At 41.4% G+C, this 21202-nt stretch overlaps 1 protein-coding gene across 14 annotated transcripts in view; it reads right to left on the bottom strand.

The window, feature by feature from the left end:
* TNRC6A (trinucleotide repeat containing adaptor 6A) overlaps positions 1-21202 on the bottom strand; it is a 175118-nt gene that overhangs the window by 16523 nt on the left and 137393 nt on the right. For 11 of the 14 annotated variants that reach the window (XM_081299826.1, XM_081299827.1, XM_081299837.1 and 8 more), the window contains 9 exons: positions 12987-15572; positions 11334-11510; positions 10318-10493; positions 9140-9172; positions 7499-7579; positions 7134-7185; positions 1082-1224; positions 553-699; positions 256-393 (listed from right to left, as the gene is read on the bottom strand). In XM_081299826.1, coding sequence (XP_081155952.1) covers positions 256-393; positions 553-699; positions 1082-1224; positions 7134-7185; positions 7499-7579; positions 9140-9172; positions 10318-10493; positions 11334-11510; positions 12987-15572 — 3533 coding nt within the window. The remainder of the gene's footprint in view (positions 1-255; positions 394-552; positions 700-1081; positions 1225-7133; positions 7186-7498; positions 7580-9139; positions 9173-10317; positions 10494-11333; positions 11511-12986; positions 15573-21202) is intronic. The other 3 variants (XM_081299838.1, XM_081299839.1, XM_081299833.1) reach the window with 2 other exon arrangements.

Here is a 21202-nt window from a genome sequence, read left to right as displayed (position 1 = left end):
GAATTTTAAATCAGTCAACTTTACTTTGTTGCTATCCTGCTCCCAAGGTGTTCTATAGAAAAATGGTATTCTGGATTTGAACAAATCTTTGACTCATTTTCTTCATTCTTGTAGTAATAGCTAATCAGAATTTACAGCATGTCAAAGATGCCAATAAATATTATGATGCTTGACTAGTCACCTCATTCAATATCAAATTATTCAAGGTTCTTCTCCAGGTGTAAGTGGAGGAGACTATAATAGAAGTCTACTTACCTGAGGGGAGAGTAATGGAGGAGGCACTTGAGCACGGAGATTAGGCTGAGATGAACTAAGAGGTTGTGCTGGAGGCTGCTGCAAGCCCCGGGGTTGTGCTGCTGTGTTTCCAACACCAAACATACTGGGATTGCCATTCTATGAACACAAAGGGCAAAGCAACAGTGGGACTCTTTAGGGACAGGCGTCACATGACCATATTGTACTACTGATTTAAACAGTAACTACATGTAAGAGAGATCTTATCACTAATACAAATCATACAACAGAGAGCCTAAAATACACATCTGGACTTACCTGTCTAACAGAATTCAAGTTTTGCATACCCAGCCCTGCTATGGAGCCAAGGGCCTGGTTAGGTAGTGCACTATTTGAAGGGGGAAGCTTCATGCTTTGACTGGACATAAACTGCATGTTTTGGGATTCATCTGCTACAATGCCATCCTGATTGGACAGACAGAAAGATGTGCACACCAGCCAAGCAAACAAGTGGAAGGGAGAAATCATTGCAGGAACAGAAGAGAAGTCACATGACATCCCAGCACCAACAGGAAACAGGTAGAAAACAGAAGAGATCAGATTAGTGTTGGTTCTAGAGGACATAAAAAGAGCCAAACAATTTTATGGGATTAAGAAGGAAATATAAACACAACCCTATGCTAAACTGAGGCATAACTGGGACAATGAACTATAAATCTACTAACAGATTTGGCACTAAATTATAACATTTCATATCACATTGAATGTTCTAAAATATTAACATAAATATTAGGCTAGTAAGTACATTGGTTATCAGTCACAGAGATAAAATCAAAAACAATCCTACCTTATCAAAATAAGGACTGCGCTCCATGGAAGACTCTTTGGAAATCTGAGGCCGAGAACCAGGGCCTTTCCCGACCGTTCGATTGTAATCACCAATATTCAGGCTATGTTTATCTATCTCCATTCGTTTGTCTTGTAACATTCCTAATAAACGCAGGACACTATGTTATCCATAGGAGGACAGACAACCTAACTGATTTCAGACAAATTTACAGCAGAAAACAAAACACTTTCCAAACTGAAATGACTTCTACCTTGATAAAGATGTGAGAAATGCAGTATTTATGCATTTCCTAACTATTGTGATCCTCACAGGTGAAGCTGAGTTTTAGCAGATACTATTATTATTATTATTTTGGTGCTAGGGACCAAACCCAGGGCCTTGTGCATGCAAGGCAAGCACTGTACCAAGTGAGCTATATCCCCAGACCAGATACTATTATTTTTATGAACTAATTAACTTAAAAGTAAAATTAAAAGTAAGTTAGTCAACAGAAGGTGGCTAATAACCTCATTTTAAAAAGAATTCTTAAGAAACATACTTTAAGACACCTTCATTTATCTGCTTATCTTATTTTTTTTTTAAGATTTATTTTAGTTGGAGATGGACAGAATACCTTTATTTTACTTATTTACTTTTATGCGGTACTAAGGATCAAACAAGGTAGAGCACCTGCCTGGCAAGTGCTCTACCACTGAGCTACAGCCTCAGCCCCTGCTTAATCTTACAATAAAAACGTACTGTCCATTAATAAAGAATGAAAATAAAAACTACCCACATGGACAAGCCACCACTTAGTAAGTGCTCACTTCACATTGGGTCCCACTCGGTGTGTGCACTGATTTAGATGATTTTAACTCTTTGTTATTATTGCCCCTTTTTGGCAGACGGTGAAACTGGACACCGGCCAGGGCAACATTCTGCCTTCCCTAAAACCTTCTCTGTCGATCATCTCCTCGTTATGACTGTTCCTGCAATCTTTTCTAATGAAAACCTCTGCAAAATCTTGGCTGGAAATAGCCAGTGCCTAGGCTACCACCCTATTTCAACCAATCTTTTTAAAAGTGGACAAGGCCCTCGCTTCCCCAGCCCTCCCTATGCCAGGCTGGACTGGCACGTCTCCACTTCTCTCCACCTCAAGACTCTCCAGCACGGGAACACACTAAGACTTGCTGTCTGCCTTTTCACTACCTACTTGCTGCCTTCAGACTTCTCTCACTACCAAGGCATCAAGTCACCCCATGTAAGTGACCCCGTGACTCCATGCTGCGGCTCAGCCTCAGCCTTTCACGGCCTGCTCAGCACACCCACATCAGGGCCCCAGTCCCCTCCAACAGATTTCTATTTCCCTCTACTTCATTCTGCACATTTTCTCAATCCACAAACCATCCATTCTTTGCAGTTGCTACTTTTTGAGATGTCTTCCACCATCAGAATACTTACCCTTATTCCTGGCAAGTGGAAAAGACAAAAATTTGAAGAAAGGAAAAAATTCTTAAAATAGGTACATTTTGAAAATGCCATTAGTGTCTTTTCTTTCTTTTTTTTGGTACTGGGAAATGAACCCGGGGCACTTAATCACTGAACCATCTCCCCAGCCCTCCCCACTTTTTTGAGACAGGGTCTCGCTAAGTTACACACTGAATCACTAAGTTGCTGAGGCTGGTCTTGAACTTGTGATCCTCCTGACTCCACCTCTTGAGTCACTGAAAATGCTTTCTTGAAGTACTGTTCCAGCTGTGGGTCAGATACCTCAGCAACCCACCGTCAGAGCTCCCCGGAGTGTCAATAATCCTTTGCAATAAACAACTCCTCTGTTTCCTTTCCCCATGAATGGCACCACTATTCACTCACACACCCAGCCCAGTCATTCTGAATTCTTGGCCTAACTCTCCACATCTACTCCTACAACCAAATTCAACCAACTCTTTTTTTTTTTTAAGGTCTTCCCAAGTTCTTCCTTCCTGATAATCAACATTATTCTGTGCAAATTATCTTTTAAAAGTTTATTAAAAGATGCTCCACAAACCATTCCCCAACACTTCCCATCCCTTTCAGAATCAACTTGGTGCCAAACGTGGTGATTTCCCCACAGTGCATCACTCCATTAATAAGGCCCTTTAGAAACCAATGATTCACCCCCCTGTCAAACTTACTCCATGACAGCCATTTTCTTTTCAAGACTCTATGCTCACTTGGCTTCTCAAAAATTACTCTAACTTCTCCTGCTTCTCTCAGGATCATTCCTTAAATGTTATTTGTTATTACTCAGGATTCCGTCTCTGGTCCATTACTCTACATCTCTCTCTGATCAATCCTGTGGCTTCTCTACCATTCATGTCCAGGTAATTACATGTCCTAAGACTTCTGCTTACTAAACATGGTGTTGACAGTAACTTCAAACTCAATGTCTTATTGAACCTGCTATTTCTATTATATTCTTTTTTTTTAATTTTTTTTTTAAAGAGAGAGTGAGAGAGGAGAGAGAGAGAGAGAGAATTTTTAATATTTATTTTTTAGTTCTCGGCGGACACAACATCTTTGTTGGTATGTGGTGCTGAGGATCGAACCAAGGCCGCGCGCATGCCAGGCGAGCACGCTACCGCTTGAGCCACATCCCCAGCCCTCTATTATATTCTTATCTCAAATAATTTCCAGCTATTGGTTTGTTGTCTCTCAGTTCCAGATTCACCCTTTTCGCCTCTTCTATGAAAAGACAGACCCCTTGGAATTGTTTTTTTTCCTTTGCCATCTGGCACTGAGGTTTGGTCAGTAGAGGGCGCTGGAGAGAGTGCAGGAAAAAGTGTGTCCTCTTTGGCCCAGCGCTCTCTTGGCAGGCTTCAGCTGCACTCCCAGCTTCTCCAGGGCCTGGGTGGTCAGAGTATGCAGTGGTCAGCTTCTCCCAGCATTCTTCCAAATCTCCAGTCTTGGAGCAGTGTCTCTGGTGAGCTGTCTCTCCATGAACAGCTTCCCCCGGCACCTCAGAGGACAGATTTCCAGCAAGTCCCATTAGCATGACATCTGAGCTACTTCTGTCATTCAGTGAGCCGTGGAAGCAGCAGAAATTTGTCCTCACAGGACTACATGCATCTTCTGGATGTGGATTTTTCTAGTCTATAAAGCTTCTGCCATCTATGGTCTCACAGAATACCTTGTCCCTTGTCAGAGAACAGTGTCAAGTCAAGCCACATTTCAGGTCAAGAATTCTTTTCAGATGGGTGTGGTGGTGCACACCTGTAATCCTAGCAGCTAGGGAGGCCGAGGCAGGAGGATTTCAAGTTCATATGCCAGCCTCAGTAAAAGCGAGGCATTAAGTAATTCAGTGAGACCCTGTCTCTAAATAAATAAAATAGGGATGGGGATGTGGCTCAGTGGGCAAGTACCCCTGAGTTCAAAAACCAAAAACAAAACAAAAAACCAACCCCACAAACAAAAAGATCAAAAAGAATCTTTTTTTTTTTTTTCCATAGCAAAGGAAGTACAATAGGGGAATTAACTGGCCTTACTACCTATACCATCATCTGAAGGTGGCTAGCCAAGTGATGGGCAGGGTGGCCACTGAAGACTCAATACAAAGCAAGTTAGGGGACAACATGCTCAGAGGAGGGCTTCTGTCTTGCAGGAAACAAGTATGAATCTCTCCCACGGCCAGAATCCACAAACAAAAAGATGAAAGCGGGAGTGGTCTCCCTCACAATCATACCTACGAGGCCACTTACAGAATTCTTGCTTCCTGTCTGATAGCTCCATTTAGAGAACTTAGTCCTTGAGAGAGAAAATGCTTCCTCCAAAAGACACAAAAATGGTTCCACACAACGGAGGACGGCGATGGCCGCCCGGACATGGGGACTCCTATGACAGGCAGGAACAGGCTGGTTCTGACTACCAAGGGGAGAGTGGTTTTCTGACTCAGAATGAAAGCATGAAGACTGCAGAACCCAGAGGTTTCTCTGGGCGCTTTGCACAGTCCCTTACCCAACATTAGAGGCAGCTAAAAGGGACAGGGAGAAATGCAGCTCCAATCCTTCGAAAATAAAGGTTTGGATCATCCAACCCGTTAAGGGGCCTAGAACAGCCAAGGTTCAACTTGAAAGCAGAGTAAATAAAGGATAACAATGAAAGAAGGAAGACACTGACACTAACGGCGGGTTGTGACCAGCTACTGAATAAGGACGGCACAGGGTAAGTCACCCCAATCTAAAAACCCCAAATCTGAAACTTTTTTGTGTATGTGATACTCAAGAAATTTTGGATTTTGAAGCATTTTGGATTAGGGATTACATAAACCAGTAGTTTATGTAAATATTCTAAAATCCAAAACACTTCGATACTTTAAGCACTTCCATCAGAGGAAGGGACCTCTGCCTGGAGTGGCCCGACATGGTTTCCACTGCTTGTTCCAGGTTGGTGGTGACTTGTTTGGGTCGACCGTTACCTTCCTTCTCTTTCTCATTTTTACCTTACTCAAAAGTTAATACAAGTACTTTATAATTTAGTGCTTTGGGTAAGAAACTGTGGCTGAACTCAAGGGGAAATTAATAGGGCCAACACTGGTACAATGACAATTGGGACTGCACAGCTTCTCATCTTCCTCATGTTTAAGAAAGAAAGCTGCATTCTGTTATGCAGAAAGAGCAGTCTGCACTGTGAGCAGAAGGATGCACGTGGAAGCAGTGAGTGGTCAGAGGGGGGGGTGAACTGTACTGATTACTCGACCTTTCTGGCTGCTTTGTGAAAGTAATGGATTCAGCCTGTTACATATTTGTTCCTTTGCTAGCCGGCACTGAAGCCATGTCAACAGAGTGTGCAGAAGAGACACTGTAAAAAGACCTGGCTCCCGGGCCTGGTGTGCTCTCTCCAGCCACACAGGCAGCTGTCCCAAGCTCACCTTGCCAGGAACCCGCAGCTTCCACCAGGCACCCCTCTGGCAGTTTTATAGTGGAGTGCCACTAGTGAGACACCTCTCCTAGGCTGTCACTCTCTGCTTGCTATCCTGAAGGGTACACTTCCCACAATTCCTCTGGGGTGGCATCACAATGACTACTCTCTGCTCAGCAGTAAGCCATGGCTGTGGCCAGGAGACGGGAGTTCAGCAGGGGGCAGGATGCATGCTATCTCCATCCCAAGGTTGGTGACTTCTTCTGTGTGCTACTCATAGAATCTTTAGAGTTCTTTCACCGTTTTCTGACCAATTCCTTGCTATCCTAATTCCTTGCCAGAGTTAATAATTCTTAAAGTTCCCCTCTTCGGCCCAGACCACCCACGGCACTGCGCAGGTGAGGAAGCTGAGGCAGCTTTCGTTACAACTCCCCTCACCCTCTGCAACAACATCAGCGACAGCTGATCATCAATTTCTGGTGATTCCAGTCCTATATCGCCACGGGAGTAGGTTCTTTCCAGGCACTTTCTCAGTTTGGAGCTTGGAAGGCAACACAGCTACTGCAGCAGGGCTCTGCCCAGTGCACCATCTCGAGCATCTTCGGTGCACCCTTTGCTGCTGCTGTTTTCTGTCCTGAGCTATTTTCAATCTGTGCCCAGGGTTATTTTTTCTAAAACATAAACCTAAATCATGCAATTCCTCTGCTTAAAACTCTTAATCTCATATTTTCAGAAGAAAGCTCAGGCCCCCAAGTTCCCCCTGATTTAGTGCCTGGCTCTATGGCATCTCTACCCAAGGGGAGCTGCATTATCTCCACTCACACCACCCTCTTCTGACCATCACTTTTGTATTTCTGGCCTCATTATAGGGACCTACTTGCCATTTCTCCAGTAAGGTTGAAGACACCCCGGTCACATCTAGGCCTCCATACACGTGGTTCCCTGATTGAGAAAATCAACTCCCTCTTTGGGGAAAACCCACTGCTGATAGGACTCTAATAACAGACTATCATCGCCACTACCTTAGACCCCCACTGACATGCGTGCACTCATTGAACCACGCCCAGGGGGTCTCTCCTGGGATGGGTGAGGGCTCCCTGAGGAAGGCCGCATTTTAGATACACTTGTTCATCAGAGATCAACATGAACTCAAACTGATTTAATTTTCTCTCACCTCCAGAAAGGTCCATCTTATTGCTCTGTACATTTTCTTCTGGTGAGTCTCTCTGAAATAAGAAAAAGTAACATGTTAGCAGACCTTAATTTGTTAATGAAAACAAATAAAAGTGAATTTTTAGTGTATTTCACAAAAGCTTCATTTTTCATTATATTTTAATGTAAAAAATTTTCCATGAGATGTGATATGGGTTTTTAGCTTAAACTATAAAAATTAAGGTTTGAAGGTCAATTTTACTCTAACTGCAATGATATTTTAAGGACCCAAGGGTGAAGAATGACTTTTAGAAAACAAAAATATGAAATTGGGATAAATTATGGACCACTACCGAAAGTGGAGGGACTACCGGAAAACACACTTACCGAAAAACTGATATTTGAAAACTGTTTAACAAATGGATTTATCCATGCTTCTTCTTGTTTGTTTCCACCTTTCATCATTCCCTTTGTAAAATAAAAGAGTAGAAAAGATGCCATGGCCATCTCTATTTATCTGGGTATAGTGATGGATTAATAAAACTTTAAGACAATTCCCAACTCTCATTTTTAGCCAATAATTTCTCCTCCAACCAACTCTTATCAGAGTTGTTGACATTATAAAAATCAACTTATTTGATTTTCAACTTCCTTTGCTCCAGTCCTCTGATATAGCTGTAATGTACAGAGAAATCTCTAAAGGCAGGCAGTCAGAAGGAAAAGACAGAAGCAAAGGCCCTGAGGACCCCCTAAATGAAAAAGGGGCCTCTGAACAATGAGGACCTGTCCACTGGGCAGTTCTCAATCTACAAACGGACTCTGTTCTGAAAGATTTATTATAATTTGGATTTTTAGAATTCTCATACCAAAGTGAAAAATAGTGATTCACTTCTCAAGTTAGTCCAAAAAAAAATAATTTAACCTTTAATTATGCTATGTGTACTACACTGAAGAAACACCATGTGTTTCCCCATGAAAAGATATTTAAACTTTCTATTTGTGTTGCCAAGAACACAGCATCTCCAGCAGCAGTTGAAGCTGGATCCCTCCCGCTTCGTGCTGGCTCTCTGAGGCCGGTTGGGGTACGGAAGGTACAGACACCACCCTGACACCCGGGCTGAAACAATGAAGGCACATGATTAGCAGCAGCCTGGTAGACAGAGAGGCCGGAGTCTCAGAAACCGAGGTCTCCCGTCCATATGAAGACTGCAGACCATCCTCAAGTCTGTGGCCTGAATGTCCCTTTCCCATTGCTACTACCTGTTCCTTCTGACTGTGAAACAGAACCCAGCTTCATAATTAACCCCCTAAATGCAGGTCTCTGAAGCAAGCACCTAACCCTCTCCAAGGCTCTCAAGTCGTCTTTGATTCCTTTTCCTTTCACTCCCGCCCCCTCTAACTAGGTGCCAAGTTTTCTGTCCCTTGAATTCTAAAATGTCTTTCAAATTAGTCCCTTCAACTACACATTTATTCTAATTTCCCAAATCAAACCCTCTTTTCTAACTTGAATTAATGGAAAAGCTTCCTGAGATTCCTAAATCTGGTCTCTCCTGTTCCAATTTATATTTCATACTATCATTGGCTAGTTTTAAAAAGTTTTTTAAAAATTCACTGATGTTCTCTTTTATTCTTTTTCATTGGCTCCATATTTTATGTAAAATAAAGTTCAAATTCCTTGGCATGAACTGAGAATACCTTAATAATCTCTCTAATTTAACTACAGAGCCAGATCTCCTACTACTTCTTTCTAGAAAGTTGCCTTTTAGTAATGTCAGGCTTCTATTCTCCTTAATACATCCCACCCCAGGCATCTTCCAAATTCCAGCTGACACTCTTAGGAAGCTCTCCTAATGCCCCATAGGAAATCATGAGCTCCATGAATGCACAGCTCAACTCTTAAGTGAATTTCAATCCCCAGCACCAAGCACAGTACCTGGCACACAGCAGAAGCTAAATAAATGTTTGCAGTTGCTTTCTAAAGAATTTTACTAGTAGAAACAAAGGAGAAAGAGTAAAAAGGCTACACACCCTTTCCCTTCTCCTTTTTTTGCCACTCAGACCCTGTAAGGAAAGACAAAGTCACAAAACAGCATGGTCCAGTGGGAAGAACACAGGGTTTGGAATCGGAAGACCTAAACTTAAGTCCTTGCTCTGTCACTAGTTATGCAAATTTGGGCAAGTCACCACCTTTTGCAGCCTCAAATTCCTCATCAGTATCCTATCTTAGAAGGTTGTGAGGATCAAATGATTCATGTAGAAGCGTTTCATAAGCCATATGGCAAGGCAATAGGCAAACTCAGCCAAATGAAGAAAGTATGAGGTAAAAATGGCAGGTCCTAGACTGCGAATCCCAGGATGAAAAGGGGAACTCTGGCAGCCAGCCAGTCCAGCGACCCACTGGATATCTGACTTCTAAGGTCACCCAGAAGTCAAATAGGGTGGGAAGGACATGCTAGAACCACCTGGGAGACTAGGCACATATTTTGAAAGATGTCCCCAGGAGAATCTGACACCAGCCCCAATATCATCTCTCAGAGAACCAGTGCTCTAAATCAGAGGTTCCTAAACCTGGATCTGTATCAGAGACATCTGGGGAACGTTTAGGACAGGACACTTGACCCCATTTCCAAAACGTCAAGAGACCTGGGGTACAGGAAAAGATACTGTTAACAAATGCCAGATGATTCTGATAAGAACCAGGTTTGGGAATACAATCTGTCCACATATTAAAACAAAATCAAACTCAGCCCATATCTAGGGATTTTTGTCATAGGACCTTCTGGGATGAGAAGGGCCAAAGGTGGCAGATGAATAGGAGAATGGTGACTTGGGTAAGGGGGATGTCAGGGGCTCTGGTGAGGAGGTGGAATGGGAGGACTGGCAGTGGGATGCCAAGCGTCACCATGGCGATCTGCCTTCTCTCCATCCTCACCACTGTAGGCACCACCCTGGGAGGCGGGGTCGCCCCGGGCAGCGCTAGTGGAGGGGAGTCGGAGAGAGATCCCAAGCTGTAGCAGTGGGGAGAAAGGAAGTTCCTGTGGGCTTCGGTTTTCCTAGGTGGCTGCCCATATAAGAGGCTGTACCTAAGTTGGGGACTGCCTGGACTACACTGATCACCATAAATGGGCAGGCAGGAGGTTAATTTTCTGTGGGTAAACTACCTTTGGAAATGAAAGTTTCAAGGGCTTTGCCCTCGAAATGTTTACCTTCGATGACATTTTCTTGGTATATGGTGGCCAATTTAAAGATGAGTTAAGCTCTTGAGATGAGTTACTATTCCACATTCCAATCTCTACATCCTCTTCCTCTTCCCAGCCAGTGGGGCGATTTCCAGGCAATGGCATATCATCACCACACCAGCCATCTTGCATAGATTTTGGCCCTGATTGTGGATTTGTGATAGAAACAGACTTTAATAAACAATTTTTTCTAGAAGAAAGTATACATTAAAGAGTGGAGAGAGGGAACCTAAAACAAAAGAAAACAAAACACTATTTCTTTTGCCAAATTTGCATAATAGGAATGTACATTTTATACTGAGCTAAAAGTCCAATTAAAGAAGAATTTATTTTTATTAAATTTTTTTCATTAAATCCTCCCCTATGCCTTTACCAATTATAGGGTCCCTAAACACAGACAATGGTGGCTTTCATGGGTTCCCAATTAATCTGCATAGTGACACAAATGAAATTTGAAAAGATCAAATGGATAAATATTTTCAAAGAGTTTTAGAACTCAAAAGCAGAAAGCAGTTTCTCCCTACACACGGCCTTTGGGATTCCAATAAGGTCTAATATACACAGTGAGTGGGACAGTGACAGGGTTGATCTGAATCTCAGGTCTCTCTCAAATTAAAGGAACTTTTTGAGAAACATCTGGCAGTTTGGAGATGTGTCCCATGTTATATTCTTTCAGCCTCTCAGGTTGGATGGCACGAAAGATGTCAGACTATTTATAGATTGTCCAATTTGGTAAAATATAATTTAAACTTGGTAAGAAGTATGTAAATCATTAATGATTACAATTTGAGGAAAATGAACATAAAAAAAATTTAGACAGGAGACAGAAGAATAAATCATGTTACAAACTCAAAGAGCTAAGTGCTGAGTATCATCTGGTATACCACAGTACACCCACACATCAAGCAATGTACAAGCATTATCCAATTATTCAACAGTAGTTAGTGCTACATACTAGCTTCCAGGGATCAAGGGTAACTTACCAGATTTGCTTAACGCTTGTGGACCAACAGAGCTGGAGCCCCAGGTGGATGTGTTGGATGCCGGAGCAATGGGTTCCCCCCAGCTGGGACCACTGTCTATGGGTTTACCCCATGCTGAAGTACCGTTATCCACAGTTGTGGCTGGAGTAGAAGGCTCCCCCCAGGGCTCACCCCAGCCTTTAGAAAGTATGGGAAAAAAGTCATCAGCATAGATGGTAAGAAAGTACAGTGGAATAAGGGGCAATAAAGAATACTTGGGAATCAAGGATGAAGAATTTCACATTTACATATAAATAATGATTCTGCAGTAGGCATTTGTTTTATAAAAAGAAGACAAACCACTTCCCAATGACAAATTTAACTTCATGTTTTTTTTTTTTTTTTTTAACCTCTTCTTTCAAAATTGCCCTCTGGGCCTATAGTAGATTCTTTTGAATAACCTTAATCATGGTACCAAAAAAAAAAAAAAAAAAAAAAAAGATCCTCCTTTATGGATTAGTTTAATTCCTAGTAAAATCTTTCTAAACTTAGTTTAATTCCTAGTAAAATCTTTCTAAACCAAACCTAGTGAATTTAAGGTGATTAAGTTGGGTAATAGTGTAAAAATTTATACTATTAATTACATGACTATAATTTTTTACCAGTGACTAACAATAGCAAAGTATCCTACTTTTATATATGCTGGATAATACTTATTAAATATTACACTGAGGGGCTGGGATTGTGGCTCAGCGGTAGAGCGCTCGCCTAGCACGGGTGGGACCCGGGTTCAATCCTCAGCACCAAATAAAAATAAAGGCATTGTGTTGTGTCCATCTACACCTAAAAAAATAAATATTGAAAAAAAAATGTTATACTGAAGTTGTCCAAAGCCAACAACATCAAAGCCATAAACATATTTTGTTAAAAGAACCTCAACAAGGAGAGGCTTTCCCTTAGATAAATAAGTGTTTCTTCTAAGAATTAAACCTAAGACTCAGACTTAAAAAATTAGGTGCCGACTGACAAGTTCATGAAAACATCCCTATCTCTATGAATGATAAGACTATTCAACAAAAACTCCATTAACAAAGACAATGCATGTCAATGTTGTCAAAATAACTTGTAGAGATAAGAATTAGACCACTATATGGAAATAGGAATACACAAGAAAAGTATTACCAAAATGTTCAATCATACACATCTGCACCTAAACAGACCTGGACTGCATACCTACCTAAACAAAACCAAAAACCAAACAAAAGAAAACCAGCTGAGGGGCACTTGACTGTCAATCGCCAGCACCCTAAAACATACCAAAAAACCTTTCTTCTTAGGCCAAGTACAATGATGTATTCAGAAAACTGTTTTACTTCCAAGGTATTCTAGTCAAATAATAAAACCAAATGAAGGCCTGACTCAAAACAATGAGAGAAGTGTAGCATACTCCCACCTGACCCCGCTTTTCAGATAATACACTCCCAATAGGGAACAATATTGCCAAGGTGGAGCTCAACTACCTGGGTGAACATCACCCCTCATCTCCCCGCCAAGCTTTTCCAGATTAGAGGAAAGGCCTTTGTGCGCAGCACCCAGCACTCTGTTAACGATCTGTGGAAACAGTAGGCTGATACAGAGCCTTTGTAAAGGAGACTCCACAAAGTGGAAGCTTACCAGAGCTGCTGCTTGCCTCTTTGCTGGAGATGGCACTTGCAGAAGGCAGCAGCTGATGTACCTGTGCTTGCTGGTCTGAACGGCTGCTGCCATTTGGGACGTTTTTGTTCCACATGTTCACATTTTTGTAGTTGTATTTGCTTGGATCTCCCCAGGCAGAAGTTCCGTCATCAATCTCCATTTTGCGTCGTATGGATTCTGGGGATGGTTCCTCCCAGCCTGTGGGCTCTTCTTCTTTTGCTGGGGCTGGTATGGGTCCCCCCAGCCAGCCTGTGCCAGGAGGTTTGCCTGTGGCTGGTGGGATTCCCCAGGACCCAACAAGGTCTTGTTGCTTGTTCCAGTCCGGAGAACTGACTGGCTTTGATGAATCTCCCCAACCTAGAGACTGATTAGACTTTGGAGGGTCTCCCCATCCCTGGGAAGGATTAGGTTTAGCAGATTCATCCCATCCTGATGAATTATTTGGATTTATGTTATTTCCCCAAGTAAAAGAACTAGTTTTACCAAGTTCATTCCAACCAGAAACGGACCTATCACTGTCACTACCTCCTGAGCTGGACTTTTTATTAGCCTCCCCCCAATGGTTACTCCTTGAGGTTTCTCCCCAGTTGTCACTGGCAGAAACGGACCAACCTTGGCTTGCCTTCTGTCCATCACCCCATCCCTGTTTGCTCTTTTGCGAATCATTCCACGCAGACTTCTCTTCTTTGCAATTCCCCCACTGATTGCTCTTGATCATTCCTGTAGCAGCAGAATCATCTTCCCACCCCCCCTGGCAGTTTGAGCCTTTGGAATCTCCCCACCTCAGAGCAGGCTTGGGGTCGCCCCACCCCGATACAGCTGAGGTATCATTACCATTAGGGCCAGTCTTCTCCGTACATGCCCCTGAGTTAAGAGTCTGTGCTGCAGAGCTTCCCCAGGCCTCGGTCCCATTGTCAGTCTTTCTCTCCCCTCTAGGTGATGTTTCGGTATCCCAGGCAGTATTCTGCTTAATAGGAGTCTGTCCCCAGCCAGAGTTGGACAGGACACGTGGATCTAAGTCAGCTCTGTTCACGATGCTTTGGAGTAATGTGTGCTGATCAAGTTTCCTTCTGTCTCGACTCTGACTGTCCCCAGTTGCTTTTTCCTCTAGGCGTCCAGTGCTTTCTGTGCTACCCTCACTTTCCACTGCACCTCCTGTTTTGGCCCACACGCTGCTTTGCTCATTTGTCTGAGATGTGGCAGAACCCTGATCCTCTTCCTCAGTAGACTTCCATCCATTTGTAAACTTCTTTCCATTGCCATTTGCACTGTCACTGGAATGCTGATTGCTAGGCAGTTTGTTCCACTCGACGCTGGGTATATTAGTGCCAGTGTTTTGTGCAGGGGTTCCCCATCCTCTTCGACTTCCTCCAGAATTCGCACCATTTCCACTTCCCCATGACGTACTCTGGGAATTTGCTGCCCCAGACTCCCAAACGCTTCCTCCTTTATTTGTGTTAACTTGAAAGTTAGTGCCCACAGGCCCATTGATGCCAGGCTGCATTAGAGTTGCATTCACAGTGTCACCATTAGCTTGGCCATTAGGGCCGGAACACTTGTCTCCAGAGTAATTAGAACCATAGGCACCCCATGTAGTACCATAAGAGCCCCCACTTTTTGACTCTCCATTGCTAAGATGAGAAAGGGAAGTGCCATTCATAACTGATGGAGCCTGTATTTGAGGATGATTCATTGTGCTCACACGCCAGGCCCCTGTATTACTACTAGGCAGTTCATTATTCTGTACTGAACCGGAGTTTGGTAAACTAGAGGTCATAAAGTTAGTAGTGTTATTTGGTCCAGTCATTTCAGTGGTAATATTTTGAGGTTGACCACTGAATGAAACCTTCTGTGTACCACTTACTTCAGATTCACAAGTTTCCTGAAGGCTTCCCCAGGTACCATGGGAAGAAGAACCACTCACTTTAGAGTTAATACTCTGATTGTTAGGCATCTGGCCTATGGTACTGCACTGAATATTGATGCCAGAATTACCACTCCCTACAGGCCCTTTTAGGGCAAGTCCATTGTTCTCTAATACTGGCCAGGCACCATGGTTGCTAGCTGAATTCAAAGTGCTTGGATTTAACCCTCCATTTGATGAAGAACTTACAGTGCCCCAAGCATTCATTCTATTGTTGCTACTTTCTGATTTGCTTTCAGGAGCATCCACAGAGACCTGACATGTGCTTATTATGGCTCCATGGGAAAACCCCCACGGTCCAGTACTGCTTCCATGGCCCACATTATTGCTGCTGCTACCAACCACAAACTTGTTTTGGGAACCAAGTCCAGTGCTATTCCGAAGGCTATCTTTTTCACCACCCGTGCTCCCTGAAGCCATGATAGTGATGTTTCTCTCTGATTCAGAACTGGAGGCAGAATCAGCATCCACACATTCTGAAGCCAATTCTGGATCACTGCCAGGGGCTGAAGGCCATACTTCTTTTTCCAACAAGTCGCTCACAACAGCATTCTTACAGTTTGTGCTGGAGTCACTCGTAGAAGACACAGGTCCCCGCTGGGAATTTTCATAATGGGATCCTGAAGTATTGTGGTTTATATCTAGAATAAAAGAGAAAGACACAGTTTATAAAGTGCTAGTCATTTTCAAAATGACACAAAACAGTCTCAGAAAAATGGCAAGTATGTCATAACTACATGTGGTTCCTCAACTTTATTAAGATAAGGCACCTGGCAGGATGGTTACAAGAACACTGCTTATCTTTCAGCCACCAACTTGCCATAATCCAGTAAGTTTACACAGGCAGAGGATTTTGCAGCTTTGCTCATTAACATTATCCCACAGCCCTAGAACATAACAGTCCCTCAATAAATGCTGGATGAATGAACTGTTAACACATCAGCCAGAAAAGAATTCTGATGTCAGAGGGACTGGTGGCAGCGATGTGTTATAATAATGGAGCCACCCAGACTCAGAGGCTGGACTTGGGAAAGAGGAGGCTGGGATGAAGGCACGTAAAGATTAATAAAGTGAACTTGATAAAATATATTAGCAATGTATTAGGGATCCTTTTCCCATTCTGCTTCCCAGAATAGCCTGTCCATACTTTTCAGTTTATAAGAATTCCAAAAGTTTTATCCATTATATTTCCATTTCTTCAGTGTTTACATTCAGCTAAAATACTGCACACAAGCAAGAATTATTTTTAGCTTGACTCAATAAGATTTTTACCTGCAAAGCCAAGTTTATTAAAAGACAACAGAAAAACACAAAAATTGACATATGAAAGATCACCAAATCATTATGATAAAAGTCAGCTGCTGGCATTAAGAACCCACAAATGACCAGCCATATAATCCCACAATCTGAGATTCTCTGCTATGTATTATTATCTAGTTACTCCACCACAGGTTGGGCAATCCGAACATTTCTGATAATTCCCAGGTTCTTTATTGTCATTTGGTTTAAGGCTCTGGTAGGTAGAAATTCCTCAGATATATTAACTACAAAAGATGTTTGCATTCAGTCCGTCTCGAGGGGGTTGCTTATGTTGTAGTTCTCTACTAGAGTAAGAATCAGAATTACACGTAGAGCTTTTAAATGCACACATCATGTCCCATGGAGGGTTTTTTTGGGGGGAGGTACCGGGGATTAAAACCAGGGTCGCTTAACTAGGGCCATATCCCCAGCCCTTTTTTATATTTTATTTACAGACAAGGTCTTGCTGGGTTACTTAGGGTCTCACTAAGTTGCTGAGGCTGCAATCCTCCTGGCTCAGCCTCCCCAAGCTGCTGGGATTACAGGCATGCGCCCCCATGCCTTGCATGTCCCATACTTCATGGTTATAAAGCCTAGGAAATAAATGTAAATTGCTACTAGGGAGTTTTGCTACTATGGAAAATCAGATTCTGATTGTATCATTTTCTCTCAAAGTATACACTGTTAGGAAGTAACACATGATAAGCCAGAAAGAGTGGCAGGAAAAGGGACTACAGAGACCAGAAATGTATATGTAATTTACCAAATATATATATTAAAGCTTCATAGGTGACTCTAATTTCTACTCCCTGCTTAGGAATCATTTTGTTAAGTTATCAGATGAAAAGTTTGTTATCTTTCAGTGCACATGAAAAGAATTTCTCATGAAATAAAGGGTACTAAAAAGTCAATCTCACGGAGTAAAAACAAATCAGCATACTGACATCCACACCAGCCCATCAACAGATGTTCAGCTACATGTCGTGAGCTTTAACACACTTTCATCATTGAATAGCTGGAATAACCCCACAGGATAGGTATAACCTTTGCTCTCCAGATGAGAAAATCACCATTCAGAAGTTAATTTGTAGAAACCAAGCGAGATTTGTCAGAATCCTTCATGAAGCAAGGTGACTACATGGCTGAGTCTATAGAGGTAACTTGACTCAAGTCTGGATTCTATGCAGTAGACCTGTGACAAAATCTGTGAAGCAGGGGTACTTCCTAACCCAGTTACTTTGCTGATGGTACCATCTTATGCAAAACGTTTAGCTCACACTGTCAGCAAGGTAAGTAGTGATTAAAAGCACAGAGTCTGAGACATTTTACCATTTACTATCTGTATGATCACAAGCAGGATCTCTGCTTTAGTTTCTTCATAGTTAGTACCAATCTAATGCAACTGTTATGAGGATTAAATGATTAACAACTATAAGCCATATCTGATTCATATAACACTTAAAAAACGAAGGCCATTATTATCATTAATTAATGCATGCTAAAGATTATTATCATTTTTCATTCTCCAGAACATATTTTTCATTCTACCAGGTCTCCCTGATGAAGAATATGAGAACTCATAGAACTTGCTTACTTAAAATCTCCTCCGTGAGATCATGCACAGAATAACTGGACTTTTATTCCCAAGAGATGTCTCCTCCCAAAGAAGGGGAGACACAACTCTCTTAGCTTTCCTCAACTCAGTGAGTTTCTAAAACCCTTTATCCTTTATTCCTTGCTGTGTACAGAAAATCCCAAACATAACCAAGTCCTGAATCCAGACTTTTCCTCAAAATCTAGAATACTTCCTTCAGCCATCACTTCTGTCCTCTCCTGGATTGCTGCAAAAGTATTTCTGCTGCCATTATTTTCCATGTGTGTTGTCACTTTTATAAAGTAAGAAGAAGAGATTGGGCATCTAAAACAAAACGACTCAAGTAAAAATAAAAGAATGACCCAGAATTTAACAATGAAGTGTCAGCAGCATTCCCACAATAATAGGAGAAAGACAAGGACACTTGTCATCGACACTCTTAAACTCTACCCTGGACACGTGAACCCAGGAAATAGGGTCCAAAATGAGAGATAAATTCATGAAGATCAAAAAGACCAACATGTAAAAAACAATAGTTTTCCAATATCCATTTTCAATGAGAAAATGTGATAGAAAACAGATCCTAATCAGTACAACTCATAAAATCACTGGAACATACTAATAAAAATATTTAAATTTCATTTTAATTTTTATATATGTAATTTCTAGATATAGTTGCACACAATGCCTTTAGTTATTTATTTTTATGTGGTGCTGAGGATCGAACCCAGAACCTTGCATGTGCTAGGCGAGCACTCTACTGCTGAGCCACAACCCCAGCCCTCGTTTTAAATTTTATTCTAAGTCACAGAAGACAACTTGATTATGTACAGAAACTTGTTCCTAGATAGGAAGATCTAACAATTTTAACATAATTACAAGGAACTGTTAAACATATTAACCATGTATGATGATTAAAAGTGATTTTAAGATTCATGTTAAAAAATGGGAGTCTCTACTCCACTTCCCCCAATAAATCTCAAACAGAATTTATGAGGGAGGGAATTCACATTATCAGGCAGTACTGCACTGAGAGAATATGCAAACATACTGAACAGAAAATCCAGGAATAGTCCCAAGCATATGTCAAGGTTACTGTTTTGGATGTGGGGGATGTATTCAGTACTTGAAAAATATTTTCGAATGAGACAATATATTCAAAATAATACCAAATGATTAATATTAGAAGTAAGTCATGCCTAAAACCCTGGATTCAATCATGACCACCATTTAAAAAAAAAAAAAAAAGTGTAATGGCAAATGATGAAACCATGAAGTTATAGAATTTTTTATACACAAATCATAGAAACCACAAAAGGAATGATAGGTTAGACTACTTATTTTTAAAGTGAAACCTTTTAATATCAGAATGAAGAAAAGCAGAAAAACAAACACTAGAATTCACTCTGCAAAAGAGTTTGTTGCCTTTAACGCTAGCAAAAAATGTTCCCACATTCTAGTCTAGTCCTGGTTTTGGAACCATGGTAGTGATCTAAGACTGTCTTTTGCTATATTTTCTTTTAGGAAAGTAAGGAGAGGTACCATGAATAATTTTTAGCTAAAATTCCATTTATAATCTGGATCCTACTTTAGTTTAACAGAACCTAAATTAAAGACCATTCTAAAAACTGTACATCAAGGATAAGTCACAAGGCATTTTTAGTTATGAAAAGAGTTATAGTTTAGGAAGAAAAATTAAATGGAGGGGAAACAGACACAATTCCAACTAAAGGAGAGAAAAGAAAACGCATCCTCAGAAATCACAGGTGCAGAAGCTATTTCAGAGTTGAAGAAGTGAAATAATATATTTCCCCTTTCAGACAAGGGGAACACCGGTGTTCAAAATATCTGAGGATAAACATACAGGAATACCATTAAGTAGATTATCACTACTTTTTTTTAAAAAAAATATTTATTTAGTTGTAGATGAACACACAGTATCTGCTTTTGTTTGTTTTTATGTGGTGCTGAGAATTGAACCCAGGGCCTCACACATGTAAGGCAAGCACTTTACCACTGAACTACAGCCTCAGCCCTATCCACTACTTTATTCCCCCAGGAAATAGAAACATTAAGGCTGTAAATCTCTGTGGTAATGCAAAAAAAAAAAAAAAGAGCAGTTTTTTTTTTAATTTAATGCAAATCTTTACAAACCATAATGCTATAAGCAAACTAAGATTTAGAAGGTTGCATGTTACTTAGAAACATCTGGAATCCAGAATGGCATCAGCATCCTACTTTTACACAAAATCATCAAGAGAGAATGGGGGCAGCTCTAGTACTACACCTCAGGAAGAATACAGTCAGTCCTGGTGGTGCACACCTGTACGCTTGGCAACTTGGGAGGCCTAGGATCACAGCCTCAGCAACTTAGTGAAAGCCTGTTTCAAAAAATAAAGGACTGGGATGTATATCATTGGTCAAGCACCCCTGGATTCAATCCCCAGCACTGCAAACAGACACACACAATTGCATTACTGTACTTCTATTCAAAGAGATTATGTAGGGAGCAAAGACTGGTGATAATTCAAGTGGCTAATAAACAGCATGTGTGGGAAGAATTTAGACTGATGTAAGTTCATGAGCAAGTTTTTTCTTAGAAAATATATGACATATAACAAAACAGTCGAATTGTTTGCTTTCCTACCTTAGACTTTATTTCTATAGAAAGAGAAGAGCTTAATAAATAAGTAATCTTAGTGTTTCCATGGAGTGTGAGATATACCACCAAGAATATGAGAGAACCTTAAATGCACAATTTCAAATAGCTCTTAAAAATGACAAAGTCCATGATGTCTCTTTTGGTTATTTCAGCCTTTGGTGCTGGGTCACCAAACATTTTATGTAAAAGTCTAGTTCATAAATATTTTGTGGGCTAGATAGACAGCTTTGGCAACTACTTAAGTCTGGCACTGTAGCTTGAAAGCAGCCACAAACAACATGTAACCCAACAGGCATGGCAGCCTTTCAATAAAACTGGACTAATGGAGGTTTGGTTCTGGAATAAAGACGACAAAGATAACACCACACCAGATGCAACACATGGATCATGACTGGCTTCTGGTCTGACAAATGGGGGTGCGGATGGTAGAAAAAAAGATATTTGAGGGGATTTTACTTTACACCAAATGGCGAGTACCTCAACCATGGCAACTGGCAGGAGACGGAAAGGAGTTCAGTTCAAACAAAAATAAAAAACCCAGTATTTGAGGTTAAAAATTATACAGCGCAGTGAACCGCTGGCTTATGATACACTAAGAAAGGAAGAGTCTGAGCCTGATTTCAGGATTTTGGAAGGGTTACTGGATGAACGGACAGGCTGGCTTCTTTGAGCAAGGGAATCCAGACAGAGGAAGTGGTATGGGGCAAGGTAATGAG

Source organism: Spermophilus citellus, assembly GCF_964194105.1.
Source record: "Spermophilus citellus genome assembly, chromosome: 6".
Taxonomy (NCBI): Eukaryota; Metazoa; Chordata; class Mammalia; order Rodentia; family Sciuridae; genus Spermophilus; species Spermophilus citellus.
Note: the sequence above shows the minus strand (reverse complement) of the source record. Positions and strands in the feature narration are given on the sequence as shown.